This window comes from Peromyscus maniculatus, chromosome 4, assembly GCF_049852395.1.
Source record: "Peromyscus maniculatus bairdii isolate BWxNUB_F1_BW_parent chromosome 4, HU_Pman_BW_mat_3.1, whole genome shotgun sequence".
Taxonomy (NCBI): Eukaryota; Metazoa; Chordata; class Mammalia; order Rodentia; family Cricetidae; genus Peromyscus; species Peromyscus maniculatus.
In genome coordinates this window covers 90,898,664-90,920,625 of record NC_134855.1, presented here as the reverse complement: position 1 = coordinate 90,920,625, position 21,962 = coordinate 90,898,664, and the positions used below count along the sequence as shown (strand labels likewise).

Here is a 21,962-nt window from a genome sequence, read left to right as displayed (position 1 = left end):
TAAAACTGGAAGTCTAGTTCCATGAATGCCCTCATGCATACATCCCTAAATAACTCAGAATCTAACAAATGAACATGTGGTTTTATTTTTTTCTTTAATAAAATGAAGCAGAAAATGGAAGTCCCAGGGGAGTTTTTATTTTCGTTTTGTCTGAAGAGAACAGGTAACCTGTGAATACATAGAAAGGCTCCAGCATGCATAGACCAACACAGTGAACTCTGGTCAAATGCATTCTGTATTTGACAGAGAGACACTCCAGGAGAGAATTAAATATAAAGCTTAGCTGTCACATAGAGGCTCTGAGTCATAGGATTCCAGTTCCTTGCTGGCCCACATCATCAACCCAGGGCCACAGCCATGGCCCCTCCATTGGGGGTGCAATGTGAGGCCTGGCAGGTCACCCAACACTAGTGTGGTAGCACATCTTCCACCTCTAGAGTAAGGAAGGGAAACAATATGTCCCTCAGCCACTTCAGCGTGCTTCTGCTCATCAGCACGGGCAGAGTGTCCACGAGAAAGTCTGGGTTTATATACTGCAGGTGGAACAACAGATAACCCAATAGCCGGACGAAGACCATGATCATGAAGAAAAGGTACCGGAAGTGCCTGCAAAGAGGAATCCATTAGCATGTGGGAACAGAATGCTTTAGCATCAAGCAGTGGGAAATGAACTTGTAAATGGGTGGCAAATTGCTTTCTCTTGGCAAAACTGTCTGGGGGTACTTAGGGGATGGGGGGGGTAGAGATGGTGAATGCAGAAAACCTTTGATTTAGTGGTCAAGAATTGAACATTTCCTTCATGACATTTAAGTTCTCTGGTAGAATAGATGACCTTCTGGTAGTATACATGGGGCAGGCCTTTTGGAGGTTAACAGCAAATGTTTATGATGGTCACATTGTGAGCCTCATTGCCAGTGGTGCTCTTCATGTCTCCTATAGCAAGTAATTCTAGAAAACTGAAGGTAAGTCTCCTTATTTCAAAAATTTGAAAAAGAAAAGATAGAATTCACCAGGCGGCGGTGGCACACACCTTTAATCCCAGCACTTGGGAGGCAGAGCCAGGCAAATTTCTGTGAGTTCAAGGCCAACCTGGTCTACAGAGCAAGATCCAGGATAGGCACCAAAACTACACAGAGAAACCCTGTCTCGAAAACACGCCCCCCCACCCCCCCAAAAAAAGAAAAGATAGAATTCAAATGACTTCCTCCCTAAATTTCACAGCTCACAGTAGAACAATAACGAATGTTAATGCACCCCATCCTCACTTTCCAAGAATGTAGCAAAGGTTTGGGATGCCAGGACCTGAAAAACCAAAAGGGATCACGCTGGGGAACAGAGAGGAATTGAAATGAAGTGTAACCTACAGCTTGCATTCCGAGTTTCTCGAAAGCAGACACTAATTCCTCCAGCTATTTAGAACCACGTTCGTTTGCTGTCCTAATTCTGAATATAGAAAGAAAGGAAGAGTTCAGAGAACTCAACCTGCATGGCTATCTGTTTGATGCCAATACTCATTGTTTTGGCCTGTATCAAGTCATCTGCACAGTAAATGTGGCCTGGACCAACTAGGTCAGAGGCCTGATTCTGCCACTTACCTAACCAAAAACTTTCTCTTCTGGTTCTTGACGATGTTCTTCTCCTGTGGAAAGTAATGAACACGAAAACTACGCGTAACTGGAATCTCAAAGAGAAGCAGTGCAGTGAGTAGGGAACTACAAGGAGAGTCTTTGCAGTGAGCCCAGCTATCTGCCTTTTGCCAGATGCCATGGTGTGGTGCTAGGCAACAGAACCTCACTTTCTTTCTCCAGGATTTTTAGAAAGAGGAAGAAGAAGGGCTAGAGAAAAGCCAAAGTGTGGACAGGCCAGACTCACCATGTTGCTTTGAATGGTCTCTACCAGAGTTGCCCCAGGTTCCACTACTTGCGAAGAGTCATTCTGGGCTTTGGATCTGGATTTAAAAACAACAACAACAACAAAAGATCAGAGCCAGTTGTGTGTGACCCCAGGAACAGCTGTAAGAGCTTTCCTAAGTCATGAAACACCTGTGACATGGTTGAAACAGCACACAAAGACACTGGATCATGTCTGATTCTTTTACAATGATTTTCAAAGTTAGCATACAATGGGTGTCATTATGGCCTTTTCAGACATATGATTTATTATACTTTCTCCTAATTTATTCCTCCTTGCAACTGCCTTCTTGGGGCCTCTTATTTCCTCTCTGATTGGTTCCCTTTCTCCCCACAAGAGTCCTCTACTTCTGCCTCCATGTCACATGTTTTCCTCCATTTTGGGGGTGGGGGGATAGTGAGAAATGAACTGAGGACCTTATGTGTTCTAGGCAAATACTCTACCACTGAGCTATATCCCACCCCCATTCTATCCTGGTCAGGGATTTTATTGCTGTGATGAAACACCATGACCCAAAGCAACTTGAGGGATAAAAGGTTTCTTTGGCTTATACTTCACATCACTGTTCATCACTGAAGGAAGTCAGGATAGGAACTCAAACCGGGCAGGAACCTAAAGGCAAGAACTGGTGCAGAGGCCATGGAAGAGTGCTGCTTAATGGCTTGTTCTTGGCTTGCACAGTCTGCTTTCTAATAGAACCCAGGTTCACCAGCCTAAGGATAGCACCACCTACAATGGGCTGAGCTCTCCACCACCAATCACTCATTAAGAAAATGCCCTAAAGGTCTGCCTACACCCCAATGTTATGGAGGCATCTTCTCAATTGAGGTTCCCTCTTCTGCAATTACTCTAGCTTGTGTCAAGTTGACATAAAACTAGCCAGCACACATTCTATTCTAAAGATAAGCCCTGCCTAAATCTCTGGCTGAGGAGGCAGAGTTCAGTGTTCAAGACTGTCAAAACAAATAGCTAAATGGGCTTTCCTGGCAATGGAGCTGGCTCCTAGTTACCTGTGTGTAACACAAGACTCAAAAAAAAAAGAAAAAAAAGAAAGAAAAAACAAAACAGAAAGCAATGTTAATAGATACAATTCAGTAGATAGAAGCCTATGTATTTCTATATTTTAGCAGTTACCACCCATAAAAATCAAATGAACACAACATTTACAATATCAAAAACTATCAGTATGATTAAAGATGTGTAAGAATACTATTTAGAATGATAATACACTATAGGAAAATTAAAGATCTAAATAAATGGATGGATAAAGTTAGAACAACTGTTAGCTAGACATTAATTAACCTCCAAATTTTATTTACAGATCCCAATAATTGCCATCAAAATCTCAGTAAGGTTTTTTTGGTAGAAATTGAAACTGTTATAAAATATTTGTATTGAAATTCATGGGTCCAAAAGTAGCCAAAATAATCTTAAACAAGAAAGACTTGCAGATTATATTTACCATATATCAAGGCTAACTATAAAGCTATAATAATTAAAACAATTCAGTAGAGGTAAAAGTACACAGACACAGATTAATTGTGAAGAATAAAGCACATAAAAAAATAGGCTCACCAAGGTCTACCAAGGCACCCATGGAAATAAATCATCTCTCTAAACTTGCAAGTTTTAAATACTTAAAAGTTTAAAGAATATACAGGGCTAGATGGACACAGGAAAGATAGTTTTCAGATGAGTACAAGCATAAACAATAAAAACCTGGAGGAAATCATAGTGTCATTCTACTGAGAACTGAACTCAAGGCCCGAGGAAAACAATAAGCGAATGGGAATGGCACCTTTACCCACTGAGCAATCATCCAGCCCAGAATCCTTGTAAAGTTCTTGTGAGTGAGATATTGATCCAGATTGTTTCATCTAGTACAACCAAGATATGTATACCTGATGACCCTTCAAAAATGGAAGGATACATTTAAATATCCCCAAACTTGAAATAGTCAAAATGTTCATCAGTGATAGATTAGTTGTGTCATATTCATACAGCGGAATATTATAAAGAGTAAGTCACATGATGCAGTAGAGATAAGCCTCAGAGAAAGCCAGACATAGAGGACATAGACTGAATTTATAAAAAAAAAAAAAAAAAAGATAGAGTTTTAAAATGATCAGACTAGTGGTTACTTTTGCAATGGGTATTGACAAGGTAGAGAGTCCAAGGAAGTTCTGGGGCTTATATTCTATGTAGCTCTGAGTGGTACTAATGTATTTTGTATAATATGTGATACAATTAAGAAGTATAAACAAAAAGAATATGTGTCAAGTTCTGTGAAATACATCTACAAATTTCTGGTCATTCATTGTGTCATAGTTCTGGGAAAGGTTGTGACACACACAGATGCCAGTAATTTCTGTACCTTGCATGTGCTATCTCTTTGCTATGTTTTTTCATCTCTGAACATAGCTTGAGTCGTGTTGGGGCCACTGTGTTCAACAAAGAATATATGAAAAGAGTATCATAAAAACATTTCAGATCCCAGTTACTGGGTAGGACACTAGTCTGAATGCTGATGAGTGTTCAGTCTGAAGCGTGAGTAGAGGTTGCCAGGGATGGCCTGATGTATGTATGTCCTTTACCAATTTGTCTAAATGTTCTGCTCTTCAGGGAACTGCCTTGGGGCAGGCACTGCAATCCACCAGGGGGCGCTCATTACCCAAACTTACATTTCTTTTTCAAGCAGCATCATTTCTTGTTCCTTCTCCATCTCCCTCAGAATTTCTTGGTATTTCTTCCCATGGGGGAGAGCATCATAAACAAGAAATTTTGTTTTTTTATTCCACTAAAATGAACTCCTAAGGTTCCAAATACCTCACACAACAGGGTGCACAAAGTAGGGGGATGTTCTAATAATAATAATAAAAAAAGAGTCCTAGTGACAGAACGGGCATATAAGAACAAAGGTTCCCCTTCTAGACCTTGACTGTACTCAAAATGCAGATCTGACCTGGACTAACTGAATTCCCAGAGCATGTAACCTAGCTCCCTGAAGCCTTGGTGTCCTCCACAGAACTCCTCAGACTTACTAGACAAATGGGGTGAGGAAAACACTAAAAAACAAATAGGTTGAGGAACCCTGTCTGACAGGGTTCAGCACTTTGTCTAGGGCACTTATATTTGGTGGTTATTCTGATGAATAAAAGGCATTTTCCCATGGCAGATGGTAGCCTAATGAGAAAAGAGCTCTTTCCTGACTTGGGGAGATCTGCCTCCATTCTGACTTCCCCAGCAACATTGTACCTTTATGTAGTGGGCCTGGTCTTCACAGAGCTGGTACACAGATTGGTAGTCACTTTCCATCTAGAAAAAGAAGAAAGCAAAGGAACCTCATCAGTTCAATCAGTTCCAAGTTTTGGCTGCTTCCCTGGGAACCTGCCTGGTACATTGGACATGTGGCCGGTTACTTAGCAACTCCTTACTTGAAGGAAAACAACCACCTCTCAAAAGGTGACCTCATCATTCAGGCCCAGGGCCTAATTTTGAGTGGGGGAGGGGGAAAACTTCACCCATGTTGTCCTGTGCCTCTCTGGAAAGCAGGAGGGAATATTAGGTTTGGGATTCTATGAGGCAGATGGGTGTTTTAAAAATGTTAAGGCCAGTATTTAATGAAGTCGTTTTTCCCACCTGCCTGTGAATCAGAAATTCACTTGCCAGATTTTCCTGCCCTACCCCTCCCATGCCTGAAAACCTTTCTGGAGTCCCTGGGGCTTTCCCTCCTATTTAGGTCCTAGGTAGACACTTAGTGGCAAAGGCACTGGCCCAATCTAACCTTGGCCATTTCCTTCTCTTGTTGTGCACAGGACTCGGTTGACTTTTGTAGTTTCACCTAGGGAAGATGGTAACAGCAGAAAGTGAACAGCGTTCCTTTGTGCAAGGAAAACCCAGGCTAGCAGAAAGCAAACTCAGGGTGGCTGTCGTGTATTGAGGACAAATAATTAAGGGAGGATATAGTCATTACCCATTTTTCAGATGAGGAAACAAAGGCACGGAGACGTTATATACACAACTAAACCAAGTCTCAGAATGGCAGAGTTGACATTTGAACCTTAGTAGGCAGACTCTCCAGTGACTCTGGCTGTTCTTCTTCCTCCTACTGAGCAAAGCCCACCAGCCTTTTTCTCCCACTTATTCGGGATGGTGCACACATGCTCTCTAAATCACAGGAGAGTCATAGGAGACCTCCCACTTTGTCAGAGAAAAGCAGACAATGGAGCTCTTGCTGGTGAGCTCAGCCAAATGGCACACTTGCCCCCTAAAACTGCAGAGAACTTCCCAATATGATTTACCACCAACTTGAGTCCATTTCATTTGTTCACTCAGCAAATATCTATTGGGCATCTACTATGTGCTAGAATGTTCTAGACACTGGGGTGCAAACAATATAGTTTTACAAATTAATACTCTCAGTTGCTTTACTTTCTGTTAGAGGGAAAAGACAAAATAAGGTTTGAAAATAAAATTTACTCTATGAGCCACAGCTTGGAGAACCATATGAGACTATTGATACATCCTTATGTACTGTGAAAATTAGCATTTGCTTTCTACTTGAATGTCTGTATTTGCGTTGTCCTTATTTAGATACAAACTGCTCTGGGGAAGACCCCAGTACATTTTTGGAATGTGTTTCATTCACTAGTGAGACTCTCAAGCCATTCCGTCCACCTGAAGGCAATGTAGGCACCTCTGCTTCGAGTGTGAACAGTAAGGTTAGGATGCCCCATGGGAGAAAAGGATGCTGGCCCTTCTCTAATGCACAAATAGACACATCTAGTGTCACACGTAAGAGAATCTATGAAAACAGTCTCCTTGAACCTAGGGTCTATACACGTGTCACACACATGCACACACACACACACACACACACACACAAAACCCAGTTTGCTATTCTACTCACCTTCAATTCTGCTATTTTCTTTTTCAGGGTTTCTGAATCAGGGCCAGCATTTTTAAGTCCTCTTGAAATCTGAAATATCATTCCAAAAACTGAACTCATCAAGGCACATGGATAAGCTAAGGTTAGACTTAGCCAGCAGAACAATTGTAGTTACTAATTCAGGTACTAAAACATCTTGGATGGAAACATGTCTTCTTGACCCTGTGGAAGTTGCCTAACTCCATACTGAGTGTACAGCCTTTTACTTTTTTAAATTCACATTTACTTGTAGTTTGTGTGTGTCTGTGTCTGTGTCTATGTCTGTCTGTGTCTCTGTGTGTGTCTATGTCTGTGTGTGTCTGTGTCTCTGTGTGTGTGTCTCTGTGTGTGTCTGTGTGTGTATGTCTGTGTCTGTGTGTCTCTGTGTGTGTGTACGTCTGTGTCTGTGTCTGTGTGTGTCTATATGTGTGTTTGTGTGTGTGTGTGTATGTCTGTGTTTGTGTGTGTGTGTCTGTGTCTATGTCTGTCTGTGTCTCTGTGTGTGTCTATGTCTGTGTGTGTCTGTGTCTCTGTGTGTGTGTCTCTCTGTGTGTGTCTCTGTGTGTGGTCTGTGTGTGTCTCTGTGTGTTTGTGTGTGTGTGTATGTCTGTGTCTGTGTGTCTCTCTGTGTTTGTATGTCTGTGTCTGTGTGTCTCTCTGTGTGTGTTTGTGTGTGTGTGTGTGTATGTCTGTGTGTGTGTGTGTATGTCTGTGTCTGTGTGTCTGTGTGTCTGTGTGTGTGTGTGTGTATGTCTGTGTCTGTGTGTGTCTGTGTGTGTATGTCTGTGTCTGTGTGTCTGTGTCTGTGTGTCTCTGTGTCTCTGTGTGTGTGTGTCTGTGTCTGTGTGTGTCTATGTCTGTGTCTCTATGTGTGTAGGTATGTACATGTGAGTGCAGCTGCCTTTGACATCCAGAAGAGGGTGTCAAATCTCTTGGAGCTTGAAATAGAGGTGGTTGTGAACCACCTGACCTGGGTACTGGGAACAGAGCTCATGTTCTCTGTAGGAGTATGTGCTTTTGATCACTAAGCCCTGAGGGGACACCATTTTCTGTCCCCAAGACCATCACAGCTCCGTAACGAGGAGAGACCGGGCATAGCAGTAGGAGGAGGGAAGGAGTGGTAAATCATTGCTCACTTTGCGGTTCCTTCCTCTCCCCTGACCTGTCGTGACCAGAGGGCAAATACTGGCTTAGTGTCTGTCTGAAGACTCTGAAAGTGATAGGGGTGTGGAGCACAGACATTTCACTGTCTTCTCCTTGTTTTTCTGACTAGAGAGTTCAAGAAGTTAACAACTCTATTAGAATTCTTTAGAAATTAGTCATATTTTAAGAATGGACTCAGTGTCTGAAAAATCCCTTCATTTGTTTGTAGTCTATATATTTTATGTGGTTACATATAATTGATGTGGGTGCATATATATATATATACACATAGATATGTATATATATGTATACACACATATATGTATACACACACATACACACACACATATATATGTATACACACACACGCATATATATATGTATGTATGTATGTATGTATACATATAGTTTATTCTGAGCATCTCCAGAACTCACCTTTTATGTCTCCTGCCCATCCCACCAGCCTTTCTTTTGGAATGACAATGGTGTAGGAAATGGAGTACCTTATGACCTGAGGTGTCTCCTTACCTTTTTCTGAAGTTCCATGACATTCCTGCTTAGGGTCTTATTCTTTTTCTCCTGTAGGAAGAAGGAATTTAAGGAGACAAACAGATTCTGCTCTCAACCTTTTCTCTTACCAAGGCCACGTATGTAATATGTAAGGATGAGTGTGTCAAGTTAAAAAAATAATGCACCCTGGTCCAACATGGGGTATCTGGGACAGAGCCAGGATCTTGTCCCCATGCCCAGTGTTTCATTGCCACAGAGCTCTCCCAAGCAGCTGTGATTTCTGTAGTCACAGAGGCCAAGCCTATGCACAGCCTCTGGGGAGAAGAACAGGATGATAAGTGCAGAAGGCATCTGAGGGTCTCTTTTAAAAGTCTCCTCACCAGCTTTGCTGTCTCCAGCTCCAGGTCCTTCAGGGCATTCTCCCTCTGTATTGTGATCTCACTGAGGTCATCCTTCTCTGAGACTTTTCCAATGGACAGGGCAATATCTCTTTCAAGACTGAAAAACAAAGTTACTCAGATGTGGCTCAGTCCTAAGGAAGCTGCCACCAAAATCACACCATCTTGGTTGACAGTTGTAATAAAATGTCAATGAAGGGAAGAAACTGAGTGCAAAGATCTATACCAAAGCCTTTTGAGGGCATCACAGCTCATGTTTCAGGATTTAAATAACACACTGAGATTTACACCAGGGAAGTAAACCTTCCTCCACTTCTCCCTAATCTGTGGACATCACCTGAAGAACTCCACTTCCCTCTAATCTATGGACATCACTTGAGGGGCTTCTCCTCCACAAATGACAAAGCCTGACCTTTGAATAGATTCCTCTTTCTTTTGAATCTTTCTGAGGAGAATCTGATTGGCCTCATCCAGCCTCTGTAGATCCTTTTCAAGGTCCAAGTTCAGATAGTTGAGATTCTGTTTTATGGCTTCTAAAGTCGGTATTTCTGTTATCTCCTGCCTAAAGGAAAAGTGTCTTCATAACTAAACTCAGATCAGAACATCAGAATCCCAAGAAAACATCCCCGAATTCTTGTTCTCCAGTCTTCTGTTGTTTATGTGCCTAATAGGTTCACTGTTTTTCCCATGATAAACCAATCTCTATAGTGTTTCTCATAAAGTAAATGTCTGTCATATCACATTTTAATTCAAAATATTGTAAGTTATACTAGAATGTAAATCTCTTGTGAGCAAAAGAAAAACCATATTTTTTATATAAATGATTGTACTCTAACTTGTTCACTTCCAAAATTTTTACATGGAGAATATGGAATCTAAGCAACACCTATAAAGCATTTAAAGATAGAGAAAATGAAAGAAATTTCTTTAGTCTTTTGTCAGAAACTTGAATATTTTCTGTTTAGTTTGTCAGAAGCCAAGGCTTGGTGGGAAGAAAGGAAGGCAATGAATCTTTCCCCTAAACCAGGCCAGTGTGCTGGGTGACTGGACAGCTTTTACAGCATGATGAAGGGGAAATGGAGCTGAAATTTCTTCTACAATCCTCTCAGGCTTAAGGAGAGTACATCCTTCACAACTGTGGTCTGGATTGCTGGAAACTTCTAGAGCAGTCATCCTTCCAGCTCCCTATTGTTGTATTACTTACCCATCATCCAATGGGTTCTGTCCAATGTCTTCCATCTTTGGCTTTCTAGATGTGAATGCAGACATCTGTCATGAAAATGAAGGTCCTACTATCCATCATGTCATCAGCCAGAAAGGAGCTGGCAAAAGTCAGACACTCTTTGGGCAAGGCAGAGTCAAGTTGGAGCCTTCTGTATGCTCTCACTTTTCCAGACTCAGTTTCAACATTCTATACAAACTAAATTTCAGCAAACTAGATTACAGCTTGATTTTGGGATCTCAGAACCAATCACATTGGGTGTAGAAATCTTTTAAATTTCTTCTCTTTTGATCCTTTCCCTTTCTTGCTTGCTCTTGCTCTGGTAGGTAAAAATTTAAGGGACATGTGATAGACTGGTGTATGTCTATTGACATACAAAAAGAATTTATTTCTAACTCAAACCCTCAGGAAACAACAAAACAAAACAAAAACCCCAAACAAAATGAAAAAAAAATGAATGGAGAAATTGGCTGCCTGATTTCTATTAGCCTATTACTTTCCAGCTTTTCAACAAGCTCTGGACAGTAAAGGCTGAGTTGATTAAGCAACATGATACCACTATTGGAAACAAGACAGAGGCATCAAGCTTTGAGGCAGACCCAAAAGCTGATATTTTATAACTACCACAGTGGCACTAAAGTTCAGATCCTAATTCAGTCTTAGGAAGGCAGAATACCAGGATGCCATTATCTTTCCCATTCTACCTTTTGCTTTACAGCTCTTCATCTTAATACCTTTTGAAGTTCATCTCCCACCTCTTTTCCTTCCATCATTTCTGCTTCATTTTCCTTTTCTTCCAGAAGTCTCTTTACCCACAAGAAAAACCAAACTATGCTAATACCTTTTCAAACACAACTTTCCTTTTCCAACAGAGATTTCTTTTGTTCCAAACAGATTTCCTTTCCAGCTAGATGCTAGGACTGTCACTCAAGGGGTTGCCTTGCTGACTGAGTCTCCAATATAACTGGGCTGGTTACTCTGCCTGGGTGGGGCAGCATGTCATAGTGGGATAGTGACATCGTCTTGTCATCCCAACAGCAAAGTGGGAAAGTCCAGAACTTCAGGGCAGTTCAGGTGTCTTATGAAACAGGAATAGGTCCTATGGAACAAGTTTGGGCACAGCTAAGACATCTTCCGAGGCAGCAACAATCTGCTGTATGGGGAACACATTCACATCCCAAATCTCTAGACCTAGCAGATGTTTTGACCACTCTCATTTCTCTTCCATGATCTCTGTGTGGCACGTTCACAAGTTACTGCAGTTAAACTCAAATGTGCACCTCCATTGAGTTATCCAAAGGGTATGAGGTAGGAAAGTCAGATAGAAGGCCTGAAGAATCTGAATGGTGTCTGAGCCTTTGTTCTACCACATGGGGCTTTTGGAGCTATAAAAACTAATCCTCCTGCCCTGCACTGGTCCTCTAGGTCATTGGGAAAGAAGAGTGAGATATTTTGATGGTGGCAGGAATACAAGAAGATGAGAAGGCAAAATAGGAAGGTGGGAAAAGAAATGTTAGGTCCAGAGACCCAACTCCACTGCCTACTGCTATAGATTATCCCCTTTATTTTTTGAGGTCTTAAATTATTGCAGGAGTAGATGGCATTTAGCATATCAGTGTCACCTTGGCAAACATTCTAGGATTCTCCTCCATACTAAGATAAGGCAGGATATAGAATTGTAAAAATATCAATAGAGCATAAGCTAGATATGCTCCTATAAACAAACTCCCACCTACATTGTACTCTATGACCTGAATCAAACCTATGAGAGACAAATGGCAGTGACCTCCAGTCCCTGGGAAAGTCTTTGACACCATTTTGTCCAGGAATGTGCCTCTCAAGCAGGGACCTCTTCTGTAACCTCCTCAACCCTTCACCACTCAGCTCACACACTGCTGCATGGCCATATTCCCAAATACCAAACAACCAGTCCCAGCAGAATTAAGTCCTTGACTCTCTGCTCCTATTTTGGCATTTTGTATTATTTTCAGTCTGTTTTACATTCTATAGTTAGGCCATAGGATGGCCCCTTGAGTGCATTTTAATCATTCATTTTTCTGTCCCTGCCTAGGTGTGCTCCAGGGTTCTGTTCAGACAAAATTCAATATGGCAGGAATATTTTAAGAATAAATGGGTGAATAAATGATTTATATGATTTCTATTATCTAAGACAGGAGAACAGGATTCTTTGGCTCCTTCTCCTTCTAACACACCTAAGACAGACTTCCCTGTACAGCCAGATTAGTACATGATCATTATTGATAGTGTGCCATGGAAGAATCCTCACTGGACAGCCACATCCTCTAGGTTCCACTGGTTGACAGGCTGTGATGAAAATATTTTTCAAACCAAACTGCATCTTCTTTTCTTTAAGGACATTGTACAAATTCTCCCTCTCTATGAGACCTTCCATGAATCATTCTTAGCTCATTACTGCAAAGAAATAATATATACTTGGTGTGAGAACATATTTTCCTTTGAAAGCAAGAAGCTCAAAGCCACAACTGAAGCTCTAAATGTTTACTGCTGTACTTTATTTTCTCCTTCTCCTGTGAGACCTGGGCATCAAATTCAAGTTCTCGTGCTTATATCAAGTGCCCTTAACTGTTGAGCCATCCTGAAGGTCTCTCAATTTATTTATATAGTGCGCAAGGGCTAGAAGATGCTTCATGTCTTTTGTGACAGTTAAGAAGTGTGACAGCTACCACAGGAGTTAATAATGAGGTGAAACTGATTGCTTTCTAGAGGATGGGGGTATAGACCCATTTCCTCATGTATCAGTTGTATTTTGTCAACTTCACACACACTTGGACATACCTAGGAAGAAAGACTCTTAACAGAGAAAATGCTTCTGTCCCAGACTGCATATAGGCAACTCTGTAGGGCATTTTCTTGATTAATAATTGATATGGGGAGGCTCTGCCCATTGTGGATGAAGTCAGTCCTGGGCAGGTGACCCTGGGTTGTATAAAAAAGCAAAGAGAACAAGCTATGAGGAACAAACCAGTACATAGCATTCCTCCACAGTTTCTGCCTCCAGGTTCCTGTCTTGAGTTTCCTCCCCGATTTCCCTTCATGATGGACTACAACTATCAGATAAACATTTTCCTTTCCAAGGTGCTTTTAGTTATGATGTTTTATTACAGCAATAAAAACCCTAACTAAGACAAGTCAGTAGCTAATTTAGGCAGAAAAAAACGGGGACTTTTATTGATAGAAACAGGAACTTGCAGGTTGGAGAGATAAATTAGTTATTAGCAAAGTGACTACAGTACAAACATGAGAACCAATGTTCCCAGCTCCTGCATACATGTAACAATCAGGGCATGGCTGCATGCACCTGTAATCCCAGTGCCAGGAATATTTATGCCTAGAGCGTGCTGGCTACCTGGTCTCACTGAACTGGTAAGCTCCATGCTCAGTAACAGACCATGTCTCAAAACATAAGGTGTACAGCAATAATGTAAGACACCTAACAGTTAACCCTGGCCTCCGCATGCACACACATTAAATGTCCAGGAGGACAACTGCTAGGCTGTATGATAAATATATAATTGGTTTTTGACACTACCCAACTACTTTCAAGTGGCTGCACCATTTTATACTTTCATCACTAAATGCATCACAGCTCCACTTCTTCAACATAATTACTAGCATTTGGTGTTGTTATTAATTGACTTTAGTTACTCTGACAGTTTCACAGTTACAGAACAGTAGCATCTTAATTTGAATTTCCCCAGGGGCAACAATGTTACCCTTATGTCTACACACAAACTGATTGTCAAGCATGATTTGAAGGTATTCTCTCCCATCCTGTAGATTAGTTTGTTCTTCCATCCTCTTTTGTTTGGTGTATGTATGTGAGGGGGTGGGGAGGGGAGGGAGAGAGAGAGAGTGAGCCAGCACATCTTTTCATGTGTGGGTGCAGGCAACAGGTCAATAGTGGGTATCTATGTCACTCACTCTCCACTTTGGCTTTTGAGACAAGGGCTCTTGCTTAGGTGGAGCTCATAGATTTGGCTAGACTGACTGGCCAGCAGGCTTCAGGGGTCCAACTTTCTCTACCTCTCCAGCACTGGGATTTCAGGGACATAGTTCCATGTGTGTGTGGTAAGCAATTTATCAACTGAGCCACCTCCCATCTCTGTCCTTCCATCCTCTACACAGTTCTCACAAAGCATATTTCTAACAATTTTATATTCAATTTATAGAAATTTTTGTTTGTGGATGATGCTTTTGGCATCATCCCTAAAAGTCTTCTTCAAGCCCCTACTCCTGAAGATTTTTCTCCTATGAGTTTTAAAGTTCTGCATGTGATTAGCTTTAGTAACTCTGCCAGACATTCTACAGGACACAGAGAAAAGAGACTGAGAGACTCTAGGCCTATATGGCTGAAGATGGATGCCCCAAAGTTACAGAGGAACTTCGGATGACTGTCCAGGCAGGCAGCTGTCTCTGTCATTCTAGATTTTTTTGAAGATGCTTATAATGCTTTTCCTGTTTACTTAGGTAATATTATATCCTTTTGAGGTCTTTGATGTAGTTGAAGACTAGATAGTTATAATTATGTTTTTCCTTGGTTATGATAAAAGATAAATCAGATATGAAAACTTAGACTCACAAATACAGGATAAATAAAATATTTTCTTTCATTTTACAAAATGCAAATAGACTAGATATTGTAACTGTAATTCTTGCTTAATAACTGTTTATTATATGTAATTTTACTATGTTAAAATTAAAACATTCCTTTTTAATTAAACAGAAAAGGAGAAATACTGTGGGGTAATGCTTTTGTACACTGGTTTAATAAAATGCTGATTGGTCAGTAGCCAGGCAGGAAGTATAGGTGGGATAAGCAGACAAGGAGAATTCTGGGGAGAGGAAGGCTGAGTCAGGAGATGCCAGCTTGTCTTCCAGGGAGCAGCATGTAATGGCACACAGGTAAAGCCATGGAACACATGGTGACATATAGATTAACAGAAATGGGCTGAGTTTAAGTGTAAGAGCTAGTCAGTAGTTAGCCTGAGCTAATGGCCAAGCAGTTATGATTAATATAAGCCTCTGTGTGTTTACTTGGGGCATGTGAGTGGGAGAGATTTGTCCAGACCGCCGGCAGGCTGCGACACAGGAAATCTTCTGGCTACAGCTCTTAGCTACTGTATATGCATAACTAATTGGTAAGATCTATCTGGATCTTTCTAGGGCACATTTACATATATTTTCACTCATATGTCACCAACAAAGATCAAACCTTTTCAGAATAACCTTGAGTTCTTTTTCTCTGGTTTATCTCTAAGTGGATAATCCACGAACAACTCACATAAATATGCATTAAGTTCTCACTTGACTGTTTTATACAGTTTTCTTTATACCTTGTAAGCAAACAAATACAATGGTGTCATCTGTATACTTGTGACACAACAGACCTTAAAACATTTTTCTCTTTATATGAGTCTAATCCTAAACCCCTTGGGCATCCACAGACCCACCTTTACCTAGTTGTGCATTTATAATGTTGCATCGAATAATGTCAGGCTTCTGTGACTTAGAAAAACAGAATGAAGTCTCCTGTCTTCTCTTTTAAATTATGGCTTTGTATTCTCAACTGTTTGTCTTACTGAGAACTGCTTCTGTTTTGCCCCAGGAGCCAGGCAGTGTTGGAGCTCTGTGCTAATTTGGTGGGTCCAGAATGTAGTTTTAACCTTTACATTTGAAGTCCTGTAAGTCAGAAGGGTTTGTGTTGTTATGCTATTTTAGTTCTGCACAAATATCACACTGTGATGGGAAAAATCATTGTGTTGTTAGGAATTAACTCTGTTTTCCAAGTGTGAAGGGGCAATTTTCAATTGTTAGATTACACACCTGAAAAATGACTAAAAAGAAGGACTTAATAACACATTTCAAAAGATATTGTGTTCCCTGATTCATATGCAAATATGTGAAGAAAAGAATATTGTATGGTTTAGAAGAGACTTAATTCTTTTGTATCTTATATAGCTTTTCATAACATTAAGACTAAGTTGTCAATCAAAACTAACAGAGTTAAATAAAATAAAATTTTCTGTATTATTAAGAGAGTATCCCTGGGGCAATAATCAAACTACACAATTTTTAATTAACATCTATGTTGTCTGAATGGAAATATAGCAACTGGTTCATACAAAAATCGTAGCCTCTAAGCCATCATGATAAAATGCCTTTACCCTGGTGTCACTAGTATCTCAGTGAACACTAAACTCAATGACTACCAGAATAACCACTGAGATGCTGGGCTCATTCAAGATCAGAAAATGCTACCATTAGAATCTTGAAGACATCAAAATCTGGTCTCTCCTCTGCAATCCACCTATAACAGTGTTTGTTAAGGAAATCTTAGCTGCCGTCTTGCCCTCTCCATTAGCTGAGAAATTTGAACTTGAACTGTCAGCTGGACAATGCTAGGCATAACCTAATAATTCACATGAGGTAAACAAAAGGTCACATGGTCTACTTACAGGATAGGGACTGGACTAAGAATGGTGCAAATGTATTTGGAGACAACAGCTACTCTGGTGGGTTCACTTATAAAAAATTGTAAATGGCAAAATAGAACAGATACTTGATCCCATGGCTAGAAATTTTATTGTCTTTCTTATCTTAAAAATACACGTGAACTTTTACACTGAAGAAAATGCACAATCCTTTTCACATAGTACTGCTAATAATAGCTACACACTGGCAGAAACTTAAGTGTAGTGAGCTGTAGGATAGAGAAATAATTTGTGACACAGAAGTAGAAACAATTTGTAATGACATTGGGTAATGTATTTGGACCTCCTGATCGTAATGCTGATCCAAATAGGCAGGGCACAGAAGAATGTATGTGTTTCATTCAATATACATAAGGTAAAAAAAAAAAAGACAAAACTAAACATTGTGGTCCAGGGTAATGTATGTAGGTGATAAGACTGAAGTAGAAATGAGGGGATAATTATAACATTCACAGTGGTTAGTATTCTAGAAAAGGGAGGGGATGAGATCAGAGTAGGAAAGGGAACATGTGGAATATATTTCATTTTCTAGCCTGAGTGCTGCTTAATAACTCTTTCCTCAATGCTATGCATATATTTTGTACTATATTTACACTCGATTTCCTGCCTAAATATTCATCTTAAGCTTATCATAGTGACCTGTGCTTCTAATCCCAGCTTTCAGAGGCTGTAGGAGGAGAATTGTAAGTTTGACACCAGCTTGAACTATACAAGACTTCTCCTCTAAACAGAAAAGAAAAAAATGCATATATCTTAAAAAAAAAAAAGTTAAATCCTTCAAGAACAACTTGTGCTGATCAAATCTTCTGGGCAGTATGGTCTTCCATTGGAAATTGGCTGACTCAGCAGGGGCTGCATTGTTAGAGAAAATGGTCTCTCCCCTCCCAACAGCTCCACAACTAAGGGTGAGGTTGTATATACGGCTTCCTTCTCTGTGCAGGGATTCTGTCTGGCTTGGGCTTATAGAGGTTTTATACATGCTATTATAACTGCTATGTCTTTGTATATACAGCTGTCCTGCTGTGTTCAGAAGATCATGTTTCTGTGCAGTTTCATCCATTTTTGCCTCTTACACTATGTCCACCTTCTCTTCTGTGATCCGTGAGGCCTGGGAGAATGTGGCATATATGTTCCCTTTGAGACAGAGCAAGAATGTCTGTGTACCATGAGTGAATAGTGAACACAGGTGTCAGAAAAGAGCATCAGACTCTTTGAAACTGGAGTTACAGTCAGTTGTGAGCCACCATGTTGGTGCTGTAAACCTAACCTGAGTCCTCTGTAAGAGTGATAAGAGCTCTTAACTGCTAAACCATCCCTCCAACCCTCCTCTCCAAGCCAGGGTTGACTTTTATGATTGCTTTGCTGTCAATCATGCTAGGATTGAAACATAATCAAATTAACTCATCCAAATTTAAGATTGATTTGCATAATACTTACTTGTATAGTGCTTGAGGTTTGTTAGTTGAGCAGTGTGATTTTGTAATATTTCTCCTATATCTACAATCCTGTTACATTTAGTTGCCATTACTTTAGTCTCCTTTTCATATGGAATAGTTCTGCCTTCTTTTGTCTTTCATAAACACTGAGGGTTTTGAAGAGTATAAGTGAGTTGTGGTTGATGTATGGTTGATGATTTATTGACCCCAATAAACTTATCTGGGGTCAGAGAGCAAAAGAGGCACTAGATAGACACAAAGGCCAGAAAATGGTGCCACACACACCTTTAATCTTATCACTTGGGAGGCAGAGATCCATCTGGATCTCTGTGAGTTCAAGGCCATACTGGAAACAGCCAGGCGTGGTAACACACCTTCAATCCCAGGAAATGATGGCAGGAAACAGAAAGTTATATAAGACATGATATGTCTTAGCTGCAGTTCAGCTGAGATCCATTCAGGTGAGGACTCAGAAACTTTCAGTCTGAAGATTCGTGGAAACAGGATCCGATGAGTTGTTGAGGTGATGTTAGCTGTGGCTTGTTCTGCTTCTCTGATCTTTCATTATTCACCCCAATATCTGGCTCTGGGTTTGTTTTTTATTAATAAGATCTTTTAAGATTCCTGTTATAGTAAGTTATCACACAGAATATTCCTCCTGGCATGTAATAAGTGGCTTATATATAATTTTTTTCTTAACACCAAGAAAGAAAGAAGAATAACAAGAGAAGGTGGACAGAAGAGAGAGAGAGAGAGAGAGAGAGAGAGAGAGAGAGAGAGAGAGAGAGAGAGGAGAGAGAGAGAGAGAGAGAGAGAGGAGAGAGAGAGAGAGAGAGAGAGAGAGAGAGAGAGAGAGAGAGAGAGAGAGTCCAAGTGTGCTCTAGGTATGTCTTACTTAGGGTTTCTATTTGTGTGATAAGTACCATGACAAAAAGTAACTTGGAGAAGAAAGGCTTTCTTTCTGCCTATGGTTGTAGTCCATCATGAAGGAAAGTCAGGGTAGGAACTCCAGCAGGCAACTGGAATCAGAAACTAAAGCAGAGGCCATGGAGAAATTCTGCTTACTGACTTGTTCTTCACAGTTTGCTCAGATGGGTTTATATACAATACAGACCACCTGCCCAGGTATGACACCTGGGTTGCTAACCATAATGGGTTGGACCCTCCCATATCAATCATTGATCAAGAAAAAGGCTCACTGACTGCCTACAGGTCCATTTTATAGAAGCATTTTCTCAGTTGAGAGTCCCTCTTCCAAAAATAAACTCTAGTTTGTAATCAAGTTGACACAAAGTACTCATGATCTTATTCCATATAGGTCAATTTGACACATGAAAAAAATCAGTTTCTACATTAATTAAGCTAACTCAAAATTGATCATCCAGACAGTGTTAGTTCTAAACAGAAAGCTGACATGGAAAGAGAGGCCTTGTGAAAGGCTGGAGTGCACTCAGAAATTGTCCCAAAGCAAGCAGTCTTTTCATAAAGCAACCAGAGGTGGCAGACTGGACAAGCCTTACAAGGACACAAAAATCTGTCGTGCCTTATGAACAAATTCCTTCCTGTGACAGGTTACACTCTCCAAAAAATGGCCCCAATAGTGGCTACTCTAGAACCTGCCACTCTGTTATCAGATGAGTCCAATCACTTTCCCTTGACTTTGAACAGACTTGTGACTGTGTACATAAATAAACTTCACTGGAAATAACACTGAGTGGTTTTGGAGATCAGATCAGAAATATCTATCAGTTTCAGCCTCATTCTCTTGGGACTCAGGCTTTGAGCAAGTCCAAAAAGACAAAAGAAAGGAAGTAAGCTATCGGGCTCCAGGCCTGGCTGAGTATCTCTGTAATGGCCAGGACTGATCTTGTCATCACACAAGAATAGTAGAACGTGGGTCCTCCAATCTCCAGCCAGATAGCTCTGTGGAGAAGAGAGTGGTGTTTCTCTGAGCATGCCTAAGTTGTGGTTCTGTCTGCTGGCACAGTTGTGTTTGTCTTCAGTTTTTTCACTCTTGGGTGTAATTTCTTGCTACACAGCATTAGATCACCAAGATGATGTCTAATATGTACGTGTCACATGAGCAAGAGGCAAAAAACAAGGAGTGAGGTACTCAAGCCATTTCTAATAACAAGCATCCTGTTCAAGGGTTCCATAAGGGAAGGAGGCAGATGTGACACCCCTGGACCATATCAACAAGAAACAGAAGTCACACCTGAAGGGCTCTTAAAAGACTGTCATTCCAGAATCAAAGCTGGCTACAGAGACCTGCCCTTATTATCCTTGATGCTAAATGTGACATTTCTTTCACATCCATCATCTTGTGTTTTTCCTGCTTCTTAGATTTTAGTGTCAATCTCCCAGGCCACTCTATGTCATTGAAACCCGGGCTCAAAAATGCAAAACATTTAGCAGCAGCTTCCATGATGTCGACCTACAATTGACAAAGGTAGTCACCACTGTTGTGTTCAATGTCAACTCAACTGCTCAAAGCCCAAGTCCTAAGTCTGTCTCAGGAAAGAAATCTGATAGACTTACCAAATGAGAATTGGGCTTTTTCATCCTTGGTTGATAGTGGCCCTTGATTGCCACAGAAAGAACTCTCAATCTCTTGTAAAATTTTTTATCAACTCTTTCTTTTTCTCAAGTCCATCTAGGGAATATTTTGAAGAGTTAATTGCAATTGATAAGATGTAATTAGGAGCTTATGGTTCCCCTAGAGTTTGCAGCCAATAGCTACAGAATCTTATTAGAGAATTTAATTAATGGATTTCCATTTCCATTTTCACTTATTAGGAGAGAAACCAGAACAGTGATGAAAAGCTTTCCACAGAAATGGAAAAAAAGTTAGGTAAATTATCATTTTTAAAGCCTCGTTATAAAAAGAAAATACTTTTAATGAAATCTCATTCAGATAAATAAAGAAAGATGCTTCTCTGCTCATTCTTAATTGTTATTCCTATATTTAAAAGAAAGTAAGTCTCAAAGCAATATTCTATCTTCTCACAAAACTAGTTCATCATAGATTTGGAAAAACATAATCTGGATGATATGGGAAATATGGGGCAAAGCTTATTTTGGCTAAGAGACAACTTGGAAGTTAGTGACATTAATGCCTGCTTGCCCAAAAACAGGCAATATTTGACAGAATCCTCTTTATTCTGCTATATTAGTGTTACCCTGTGGTGATATTTTATTTGTGCAGAAATGTGGTGATATTTTATTTGTGCTTTGATAAATAAAGCTTGCCTGGAGATCAGGGGGAAAATGCCAACCATTTTAAGTAAACAAAGTCAGGCAGCACACACCCTTAATCTGATCACTTAGCAGGCAGGGTCTCTGTGTGTTCACGGCCATACTAGGGAACAGAGCCAAGTTGTGGTGACACACCCCTTTAATCCCAGTACCAACCATAGAGACCTGGAGGTCTATACAGACAGGCAGTGACAAGGAAGTGACATAGCTAGGCTAAGAGCCAATGACAGGGCAGAAAAGCAAGCCATATAAAGGCATGGGTAGATAGGATGTAACTCACATTTGGAAGCTGCAGAGTTGGTGAGGTAAGGTTGGCTGGTGGCTCTCCCTATTTCCCTGATCTCTCTAAGGCTTTCACCCATATATTTGGCTCCATGTATTTTGTTTAATAAGACCATTTAGAAATTCATCTACATTACTCAAATATATTCCCATCATTTTTTTCTGTATTAAGAAATTTTCTACTCACTCCATATACCATCCACAGATTCCCCCTCCTCCCTCCTCCCTCCTCCCACTCCCCAGCCCTCTTTCCCAAGCAACCCCACATCCTCACATCACCACATCCCCCAAACAGAGGTCTCCTATGGGGAGTCAGCAGAGCCCAGCACACTGAGCCTAGGCAGA

The 21,962-nt window shown here is 40.6% G+C and overlaps 1 protein-coding gene across 12 annotated transcripts; it reads right to left on the bottom strand.

Moving 5' to 3' along the window:
- Positions 1-217: 217 nt before the first annotated feature.
- LOC102908251 (transmembrane and coiled-coil domain-containing protein 5B) lies at positions 218-11,371 on the bottom strand. 12 transcript variants are annotated; one of them, XM_076570300.1, is made up of 13 exons: positions 10,953-11,069; positions 10,094-10,430; positions 9,302-9,451; positions 8,872-8,989; positions 8,510-8,560; positions 6,821-6,889; positions 5,696-5,752; positions 5,167-5,226; positions 4,593-4,657; positions 1,873-1,948; positions 1,596-1,639; positions 1,266-1,302; positions 218-606 (listed from the first exon to the last, which is right to left on the bottom strand). In XM_076570300.1, the coding sequence occupies exons 2-13, from the start codon at positions 10,156-10,158 to the stop codon at positions 280-282; spliced, it is 1,119 nt and encodes a 372-aa protein (XP_076426415.1). In that variant the 5' UTR covers positions 10,159-10,430; positions 10,953-11,069; the 3' UTR covers positions 218-279. The 12 variants fall into 12 exon arrangements, with proteins under 12 accessions (XP_076426415.1, XP_076426416.1, XP_076426414.1 ...); XM_076570301.1 differs by having other exon boundaries at positions 10,846-11,063; XM_076570299.1 differs by having other exon boundaries at positions 10,094-10,158; positions 10,846-11,063.
- Positions 11,372-21,962: the final 10,591 nt, after the last annotated feature.

Excerpts from the sequence above, each read along its gene's own strand:
- LOC102908251 (XM_076570299.1), bottom strand. The coding sequence starts at position 10,884 with ATGATGGAAGGAAAAGAGGTGGGAGATGAACTTCAAAAG. Across the intron at positions 8,990-9,301 it reads AAAGAGGAATCTATTCAAAG|TCTTGAAAGAGATATTGCCC; the intron begins GTCAGGCTTTGT and ends TTTGTTTTTCAG. Across the intron at positions 5,753-6,820 it reads AGAAAATAGCAGAATTGAAG|GTGAAACTACAAAAGTCAAC; the intron begins GTGAGTAGAATA and ends CATCTTCCCTAG.